General features: G+C 37.9%; 1 protein-coding gene across 1 annotated transcript; it reads left to right on the forward strand.

The window, feature by feature from the left end:
* The first annotated feature begins 844 nt into the window (after window positions 1-844).
* LOC128893421 (uncharacterized) lies at window positions 845-10,522 on the forward strand. Its single transcript, XM_054154370.1, has 3 exons — window positions 845-1,162; window positions 5,431-6,063; window positions 9,779-10,522. The coding sequence occupies exons 1-3, from the start codon at window positions 1,148-1,150 to the stop codon at window positions 10,013-10,015; spliced, it is 885 nt and encodes a 294-aa protein (XP_054010345.1). The 5' UTR covers window positions 845-1,147; the 3' UTR covers window positions 10,016-10,522.
* The last annotated feature ends 307 nt before the right edge of the window (window positions 10,523-10,829 follow it).

Here is a 10,829-nt window from a genome sequence, read left to right on the forward strand (position 1 = left end):
TCATAAGAACCGTGCGAATACTTATTGCTTCTATATTTCTACCAATTTTTCGTATTTTCTTGTTAATTTCGCAAATTATATAAACTAGTAATTGTTGTTTGAACTAGATTCTAGAGATTTCCGAGAATATGTAGAATATCATTGATTATAAAAAATGGAGTTAATAAACTACTATTTCACAAAAACAAAAGTTTTTTGGGAAATTGATCGATTTACGAATACATTCTACACCCACTGTATGAAGTTTTATTTTGAATTGGTTCCTGTACGAATACTTATTTCACTGTCTGTATGTATGTAACTCTATGTATTAGGTTAAAAAATTCTTTTATTTTAATAATAAGCGCAATATTTTATGTTCTATGTTACACTAGTGTGTTACGAACGATCTATCTTACTCTATTACTGTTATAACATCAACTACTTGTAAGCGATAAGGTTGCCAATTCATATAAACACCGTCACATAAAAGAACCAAGTGCAAGTCGAGACAGAAACTTTTGAGAGTAACTAGAGTCATCGAGTGACATGGATTATTAAAAGTTTGAGAGACACTGGCTAAAGATACAGCACGGTAGCCCTACTAAAAATTGGCGAATCAATATTGTCTTTCAGTTTCTACTGGCACGAGATTTGAAAAGAACTTGGGTTTCCTAAATTTCAAACGGTGTCTTTAGAATTATGTTGCCAACCAAAATCGCAATTGCGTAGCCGGGCATTGCGCAAATACGTAAATTCGTGTCTACAGTTCGCCAAGTGGCAAGTACTAGTCGGTACAAGGGAGCATTAGACAGCTTTAGAAAGTTCGTGCTCGTTCACCTGCCAAAATGGTGTTCGATCATGGTCGTGTCACGTATTCGTCCCCAGGAAGGGCGACAGTTAAAGTTCAGGGACGTCACTTCCTGGTATCGAAAGGGTTCGGTGGTGAGTCAAGTTCGGCTAACGGTTAAACAAACGGAAGAAAAATCAGTTGCAACGAAATCCGACCGTAGGAGGAGAAAGAGGGAGCGAGAGAAAGAGATTCGCAACACGGATTCTCATCAACATAGGTGATGGGTCGAGATGCGAGTGGGGCCAGGGCAGGTATAAAAGGGGCACCGTGGCATCCGCAGAGCATCAGTCCTCAAATCCAGGAACAGCAGCAACCATGAGGGCATTCATGGTGAGTCGAACATCTTTCGTCTTCTCACTCTTCCCTTTCCTTCTCTTCAATTCTCACTTAGCGTCGTACTTTCGTTTACGTACACTAGTGATATCGTTACTCTTTCCTATTTTTATCTCTACACGCGTTAAAGTCACATTTGAACGTCTCTGTCTATCTCGAGAATTCTTGAATATTTGGAAAGCTCTTTTTATAAAATGATTGCTCGTAGCGATTTCAAACTCTATATCCTTTCCTTCTCGATCTCTTCAATTGTCACTTAGACGTCGTAATTTCGTTTACGTACACTACTGGTATCCTTACTCTTTCCTATTTTTATCACTACACGCTTTAAAGTCACATTTAAACGTGTCTGTCTATCTCGAGGATTCTTGGATACTTCAAAAGCTCTTTTCAAAAAAACATTGGTCGTAGCGATTTCAAACTCTATATGTAGACTCAGCACTTATTGTTAGACCTGGGAACGTTTGGATCTCGTACTTCAGCAGGTTTCATCACTGGTTTCTATTTCCTTTCGCGCAATTAAGTCGCGTCGGTCTTAAGCTCTATCTACAAATCTGGATCGGGCCTGTCTAGTTTGCAGACCAAAAACCTGAACGCTTCGAATCTTTTTCTTTCGAAACTATTGGATACACCAATTTCAAATTTTACAAATTTATTTATGTCTTGGTGGCCAGTGGCCAAGTACAGTGATTCAAGTACAAATAATTGATTCTGTTGAAGTAATAGCTTCCAAAAAAAAAACTCAACTCCGCACTCGATATAAGAACTTTGGTTCAGATTAGGTCAAATGAACAAATTAACGTGACTCCTATTCTTAGTTTCTATAACAAAATTTTATTGACTTCAAGTCTATGTATAAAGATGGAAAATCAGGTTTTTCAATTCACATATTTCTATGTGTACTCAAACTTAAAAACTAAATTCTGTGAATCTAAATCTTAATTATAATACTTCTTCAATGGACTAATATTGCACATTTGCCATCAAATAGTATCTCGACGACTTGTTACCCTAGATGACACTTTCAATTTAAAAAATAATGAAGGTAATTTACTCAAATTTATTTGCTACCTTGTTTATATAAAAGTACAAAAATATTTCAATTGTTTGTACATTTATTTCTCGCATTTCTTACAATTCAGAGTGGATTTTACAAAATTTAATTCCAAAGTTTTCGTTCGAAACGAAATTATACGAATGGAAAATTGATTTATTGAAGAATTCTTCTGGTTAAATACTCTCTTTTTAGTAATTAAATCGATCAAGTTACTGTTTTGGCTGATTTTAAGTATAGAGGAAGTACAGGCCATAATTTGGTCTCCTGGTTTTTCTCTTTTCTCAGCATACGTGTATATTTCTACTGTATTGACACTTTCACTATGTCAAGACAGAGATCGACACTTCCTTTTGCTAATATTTAAATGCTTATTACATGTGCGGAAATCCTGTAATACCAATAAACAAGCGCGTTCTTCGTACGTCCATAGGCGTTCATCGCTCGAAAGTGTTTATATATAAATATATTTTATGTGAATATTACTATGTTAAATTCAGTGTAAATATTCGTCGACAGTTGCACAGTGACGTTCGGTTCTTCTACTCGAGTACAGCGATCAGTACAGCGATCGATGAGCTTCGAGTTGAACTAATTTGTATAAATTACTATGTAAAAGTCGATGGTACAATTCTTTGCATTAGGAATTCTTCACCGTGGGTGATGTTTTTTAACGAGAGATAATTACATCCAACTTTGTTAGCAGTGATATTAATTATTTAGTTTCTCCCTATCCATGAAATTAATATACATAGTTACATGAAATACTATGCGTAACTAAGGATACGATGTAACGATCCTTTACAACCGATGTTTTTCTTCAATTTGAAAGAAACTCGTGTTTTATCAATTTCAAATGGAGACTTTACAACTACCTTGCTTTAGCAATAAATTGTTGTGAGATATTCTATTCTAAAGGAGTCATTAAAGATCCTACAACAATTTAACTTTAAATTGGTACGATGGAAAAATTTTAGTTTCAAATGAATAGATGTTTTTCGAATAACTTATTTTCCCGATCAATATTCTTGTAAGTATAAGTAAATAATGTTGTCGATATCAAAGATTTGCAAATTTAAAAATTGCGAATTTATTTGCAAGATGCCAAAACCATAAGAAACTGAGAACGTTGGAAATTTAATCGCGGTTTGAAGGAAACTGCTGGAAGTTCCACGAAAATTATAATGGGCTGTAATCGTTGAGAGCAAAAAGGACGATGATGAAATTGCGCGATAATTGTCTCCGGCGTGAAAGTGTGCGACGTGACTACGCGAAACACCAAGGAACGAGAGGGAGAAAATAAAAATGAGAATTTCTGGAGAGAATAGAAAGGGAGATGGTATGGGAGAAAGTAGAGAGAGAGTGGGACCGATGACGACCTAGAAGACGATACAGATGCAATTCTACACGGTGTCAATGCACTCGATGACCGTATCAACGATTATTATGAAAGACTAACCGAAAACGCGGAAACTTTCAACTTCCACACGATCTCCCGTCTCTGTTTCGTCCATCTAACAATAGGCTTGTTGCATGAGATCTTCCGAGACTTGTTTTTCTCTTTCGTTGTTTCTGTCTTTCGATACCCTTCCTCCATTTTATTACTCTTTCACTTTGGTTTAATAACAAACTACAGTTTGTTACTGTACTGGACTACAGTTTTGTTGTTCTTTCATTACTTTTAATAACAATTCTCTTAAACTTTGATGCCATTTTTACTTAATTTTACTTTAATAACAATTTTCCTGGTCTTCGACACCATTGATATTTCAAGTATTTTATAACATCGATTTTCCTAGAATTCGGTTTTATCAATACTTAATTTTCAAGAAATATGAATTCGATATCAATTTCCTTGTATTTTGATTCTATTATTACTTCATTTCGTTCAATAGCAATTATCTTAGACCTCGGTCTTTTTTTGGTATTTCATTTATTCCAATTAACAATTGTCTTCGACTTTCAATCTATTGTTACTATTATGTTCTTGTTTAATATAAATTTCACTAGACTCGCAATTATGATAGTCTCCTGTCGTTAAACATTATCTCAAAACAGAGGAAAATCCGTCTCCTTTATACATTATACAAAAAGTGCCACAATTTCTTAATCATTTAGATGACTTTAACTTTAATTACGCGAAAGATGTATGCATTCCATTCTCTCTCCAGTACACGTAAACGGCAATACATATCTTGATACATACACAATTTTTTTAAAAATCATCTGTATTTTCTCTCTGCATTTCCTGGTAAACCATTCGCGAGATACAAACTGAAACAGAGATTAACACATACACACAAACGAGCGTACAGAATATTTTCAAAATTTACTTTACAACATTCCAATACTACGTTTTGTATTATAAAACTGTTATACATTCTAAGAGAGCACATATATTTGTAAAACGAAATTCTGTTAGTAGACCAACAATAAGCAAAATTTGTTGACTACTGAACTTCGCATATACTGATAAGTTGTAGTGTCCATCAGGTTGAGACTTATACAGGGTGTTGCAAAAATGTTGGAGGTCCTTGAAAGAGGTGGTTCGTGCGGTGATTTGAAACATGTTTTTCCTTGGCGAAAATGTTGTACGAGGCTTTGTTATGGAGATATTAACAGAAAACATTGACCAATCAGAGCGCCAGGATGCTGGTGGAGCGGCCGCGCTCATACGCTACCGCGGCCGCTCCACCGGCATACTCGCGCTCCGATTGGTCGGGGTTTTCCGTTAATATCTCCTCAACGAAGCCTCGGACAACATTTTCGCTAAGGAAAAAGTTGTTTCAAATCAATCCCCGAACTACCCTTCTCAAGATGTTACAACATTTTTGGGACACCCAGTATAAGTCTCAACCTGAAGGACACTACAACTTATTTGTGTATGCGAAATTCAGTAGTCCACAAATTTTGCTTATTGTTGGAAAAAGTTGTTTCAAATCGCGGCGCCCCCCCCCCCGAAACCACCCTTTTCAAGGTGTTACAACATTTTTGGGACACCCTGTATATAAGAATGAAGCCCTAACTGATTACAATCAACGTCCAGGCTGAACCCTTGAACCTAAAAAGCTGAAGTTTTGCACAGACGTTTCCTTTATGGTGTATACCCCTTTCAAGGAGTTCCAACATCTTTGGGACATCCTGTATACAACATACAACACATCTCGTCGTGCTATTAAGCTACTAATCAAAGCTCTTATTGTGTTCGCAGATCGTGGTGCTCGCCGCAACGGCGATGGCGCGACCGGAAGCTGGCTACTCTTACTCCCAACCGAGCTCTAGCTATGGAGCACCAGGTGGAACCGGAGGAGGAGGACTCGGAGGTGGCCTCGGAGGTGGCCTCGGCGGTGGACATGGCGGAGGACTGGGCGGAGGACTGGGCGGAGGTCTCGGAGGTGGACTCGGGGGTGGACTCGGTGGCGGACTCGGTGGTGGATTCGGTGGCGGATTCGGAGGTGGCTTCGGAGGAGGCTTCGGTGGCGGTGCTGGCGGCGGTGGCGGTGGCGGCGGTGGCGGCGGCGGCGGCTTCGGCGGTGGATCCCTCATCCAGAAGCACATCTACGTCCACGTACCACCACCAGAAGCACCGGAAGAAAGGCCGCTGAGACCCATCGCGCCACCAGCGCCAGCTCAGAAACACTACAAGATCATTTTCATCAAGGCGCCTACTCCCCCGACTCCAACCGCACCTGTCATTCCTGCTCTTCCTCAGCAAGACGAACAGAAGACGTTGATCTACGTGTTGGTTAAGAAGCCCGAAGAAGCGCCAGAAATCAACCTACCTACAATCGCGCCGACGCAACCCAGCAAACCGGAAGTTTACTTCATCAAATACAAGACGCAGGTGCGTGATTCTTCATTTCTCAGATTTTTGCTCTTTCCATTGTTCCTTTACCTAACAGCTCCGGTTAATAGTTGATTTGTTAGTCACTTTTACACGTTTATACACGATGCATACATGCATATTGTTCTATTTTTACGCAGTGACTAGAGCAGTTTTCCTTAACCCTTTGCACTCGAGAGGTGATTCTCGGTCAGCATTAGGTTTGACGCAGTAAATCGACTAACAATAATGTTTATTTCGATTTCGTTTCTTTGGAACTCGAAGTATCGATAAAATGATTGTCGGCGAAGTAAAGGCAACCTCATTAAGCTTAGAATTCGTGGCTATAGAATGTTAAGAATGCATTTCGAGTTGCTAGTAGATACCAAAAAAGGCCCCGAGTGCAAAGGGTTAAATATAAGGATAGGAATGGTAGAGGTTTCTTCTTTTTTTTTTACAACGCATTTGGAGATTGCGTTTAACTTATTCTCATGGCTATAACCTACTTTCTTACTATTATCAAACTTCCTGTCGGAACTGCATTCTCTGTTTAATTTTCTGTTTAATTTTCTATTTATCATTGCTATTCCTATGTCATAATCCTGACACTTCTCAATCGTTTGGTTATTTCCTCGTTCTACCACCTACAGTGGATGTAGAAAGTATTCATACGCCGATCAATTTCCAAAAAAACTGTATAAAATTGTAATTTTGTAACTTATTTTTTATAAGCAATGACATTCTACATATTCTCGGAAATCTCTAGAATAGACAGATTACAAAAAAAATAGCTATTTATGTAAGTTGCGAAATTAACAAGAAAAAAAGAATTAATCGATAGAATTGTTGGAGCAATAAGTATTCACAAGCACAGCTGTTTAAAAGTACTTTACTGGAAATTTGATGTTTTCTAATTCCTACGGAGCAATAAACTAACATGTTTACGTTACAAACTCTACTGTAAATGGTTCGTCATAAGAATCGCACAAATACTTATTGCTTCTATACTTTTACCACACCTTTTTTGTTAATTTTACAAATTATATTAACTAGTAAATGTTGTTTGGACCATATCTATCTTAGAGACTTCGGAGAATATTTAAAATATCATTGATTATAAAAAAAGGAAGTTAAGAAGAGTTAGTTTTTGTTAATTTCACAAATTATATTAACTAGTAAATGTTGTTTGGACTAGATCTATCTTAGAGACTTCCGAGAATATGTAAAATATCATTGATTATAAAAAAAGAAGTTAAGAAACTACAATTTCACACAAAAGCTTTTTAGGAAATTGATTGGTGTACGAATACATTCTACACCCACTGTACCTTTTTCCTCAGCGTTAATTGAGCAGACCATTGTAAAAGGACATTTACTAGAGGTGTATTCAGAAAACGTTTACAGAGAAAACTATATCATGAATTCTTTTCAAATTTTCCATACGGCTTATAGTTTCAATCACTCTCATAGTTTTCTCAGAAACCTGTCACCCAGCTTGAAAAGTGTCGTTTAGAGAAAAACTCGTTCAAAGTTTCATAGCTCTGGCAATTTTAGAGATTAGTTTTCCAACTTTTAAGACGACATTCGTGAAACATGTAATCGTGACGTATTCGTCATTCGTTACAAATGACAGGAACAATCGATTTTTTAAAAATATCACATTGGTCCTGTAAGTATATTTGCATCGACACGTTGCCGGATAGTTTCTTATCTACAATGAAACGAATTGAAATTTGTCCTTTCGGTTATAAAAAATGGTGAATAACGCGTGCCTCTCTAAATACATACGACGGCTCGGGTTTCGGTTAGAGGTCGTTCATTAATTATGCGAAGGTGTCAAAGAGGATGGAAGAATGTTAAGAAATCTATACGTGAGCTTACTTTGGGGGAGAGGCGGTGTAAAAGTCATTCTGACATAATCCGTTACAACTATGTTTCGAAGGGCGCACAGTAGAGTACAGGGATGCCGTGATTACTATACTGCGGATCTTTATGCAAAATAAAATGTTTGCAAACGTACGTACAAAAATTGAACTTACATAAGAATTCATTTTACCCTACAAAGATTATAATGCAAACTTTACTTTTAATATTTTTTATATTATTGCATACTGTGTGCATTTTGTAGTTTCGTGCATATTCAAATTTCCTATAAATCCATAAAAATCCGCAGTCTAGTGATCACACAATCACGATCGCAGTCGTGATTAAACTTCGATCACGAACGTGATCGGGACGATGGCGTTTCAGAAGCTGTTCATGATAATTGTTATCGTTAGTGTCTCGCTGACTCCCCTTAGCGGAAATTCAAGAAACTACAAATGAGTCAAATTTAAATTGTATTAAAATAACATTAACATTGTTTTTAGACGATATTATAATACATATATAATCAAAGAACAACATGATTCGTGAAAAGTGAAAAGAATGTTCTCTACCAATCAGAAGCAACCACAAAGAATCACGAATCACTGTGAGGGATTATCGTGATTGAGAATGAACTTGATTGAATCACGAGTGAATTGAATTTATTTAAAAGGTCATAGGCTCTAAATCGAACCCAGAAAACGAGTACATTTTTAACCGACTTCGAAAAGGAGGAGGTTACTCAATTCGAAATGTATATTATTATTTTTTTTTTTTTAATGTCTGTTCACCGATTACGCCGAGATGGCTTGACCAATCAGAATGAAACCTGTTACATTTTGTAGAGCATGTTCCTCCGGTGATCCTGCCATCAAGACTTTTTGCGATTTGTCATTTTTTATCCGTTTTTTTTTTACCAAAAAACCGTGATTTTTAGGTATGCTTGTCAATTACGTCGAGATGGCTTGATGAATCGAAGTGAAACCTCTTGCATCTTGTCGAATATTTCTTCTAGTTGGTCCCGTAAAAGAAACGTTTTGTGGTTTGTCATTTTATGGATATATACATGTTTACATATATGACATGTACATATTTACATATGCTTACATGAGTATGAGGTTGAATTACTAACAATAATATGCATGAATCACGTGTGATTCAAAAGTAGCAATTCACGTCATCTTCAGTAGAGCAGTGCGTAGCGTAACCGACTACCACACTAAGAGCCTGGGTTTTTGAATCCCGAGCGGGGTTCGCCCCGGTTTTTCATGGTTGGATTAGGGCTGACTAAAAAACATAAGGAATAGAAAAAGCCTAAAGGCAAAAAAATAAGAATTAGACAGTGCAATAGCAAATAAAGACCTTGGGGAACTCCCCAAGCTAGCACTAATAAACGCAACAAACAAATATCATTGTAACCGAACCCTTTTTAATGACATTCAACTATTTAACTCTTTTCAGAGAAACTCTAGGTAAAATACTAAGTAAAAACGAGAAAGAACGGTCCAAGAAATGTTATGTGTCGTTATATGGAGACGGAGGAGGGTTAAAAATAGTTAAAATTATTAGGTTGTCCCAGAAGTTTCTTCCGTGACTTGCACTCAGTTATTTTGTGTGCTAATGTTTATATAAATGGACAACCTGATTTCTTAGATGTTAATATTGTAACAGCAGTAGAGCCAAATGAATCGTAAGCAATTCAATAAGGTAACATTAGACATAAAATATTGTGAATGCATTACTTATTAATGAAATGGAAGAAACTTTTCGAACAACCTAATATCCTCACGTAATTAATGAACGGCCATTTACACGTTTCGAATGGTTTACTTAATTATTTACTGAATAAATCACTTTGTATGAATTACAGAAAGAAGTCACGTCCGGAGGTGGTGGTGGAGGTGGCGGTGGAATCGGCGGAGGAATCGGTGGAGGAATCGGCGGAGGAATCGGCGGAGGAATCGGTGGAGGACTCGGCGGTGGTCTTGGAGGTGGACTCGGCGGTGGTCTGGATGGACACGGCGGTGGTTCCACTGGCATCGGTGGTAGCGGGCCGAGCGGACCCAGCTCGAACTACGGGCCCCCCGGCGGATCAGGGCCTTACTAGTCACACAAATTGCCCGTTGAAGCTCCACAGATCCTCCTCTACTCGCAATCGGCCCAATATCCACGCTCCGCGACACGCACGCATTCACGACTTCGGGCACGGCTTCGGCCATGGCTCAACGGCGATCCTTTTGGACGCTATTCTCTGTGATCCCACGTGGACGACCGTGGTGACGAGCAGGATCACGTTCGAGCAAGAAATGGAGGCTGCGATCCGGTCGATCGCTGTCCTCACGACGACGACGCTTACGTCGGTCCTGCTCGCGATTTGGAGTTGCGCGATAATTACGACTTACGTGAGAACGACCGCGATCATATGGATGACCGTGATGATTACCAAGACGATGACCACGATCATGATGATGATGATGCTGATGATGATGATTATTCTAACGTTGGTTAGAAATAAGACGACGACGACGACGACTAGGATTAAAAGTTTTTTTATACGTTATTTTTTGCAAGAAAACGGTGGCGAAATAAAGCTTTTTTTATGTATTTTTACATAAAACAATGACGTGTTATTCTGTCTCACCTGATACCCCTGCTCTTCTCTCTTACTATTCCTCAGTTCATTAATTTTTCAATGTTTCGTGATAACAACATTTATAAAATTAATTTGAATGGTTGTAATAATCTGAGGAATTCCTTATTTGCTTTGATTACTATATATCGTATAAAATATCGCATTAGATGTTCATCGATACTGCGATAACAAAACTTGTTGGAAGAAAAGTAGCATCGTTTTTTTTTTGTAGAACTTTCACGGTATTACCGTGCAATGTATCAAATTTTCTCGGTTTTAATAGTCAAAG

The sequence above is a fragment of the Hylaeus anthracinus genome, unplaced genomic scaffold (assembly GCF_026225885.1).
Source record: "Hylaeus anthracinus isolate JK02 unplaced genomic scaffold, UHH_iyHylAnth1.0_haploid 0, whole genome shotgun sequence".
NCBI lineage: Eukaryota > Metazoa > Arthropoda > Insecta > Hymenoptera > Colletidae > Hylaeus > Hylaeus anthracinus.

Bases quoted from the DNA above. Each gene is read 5' to 3' on its own strand.
- LOC128893421 (XM_054154370.1), top strand. The intron at 6,064-9,778 runs GTGCGTGATTCT...TATGAATTACAG, and splicing joins TCATCAAATACAAGACGCAG to AAAGAAGTCACGTCCGGAGG.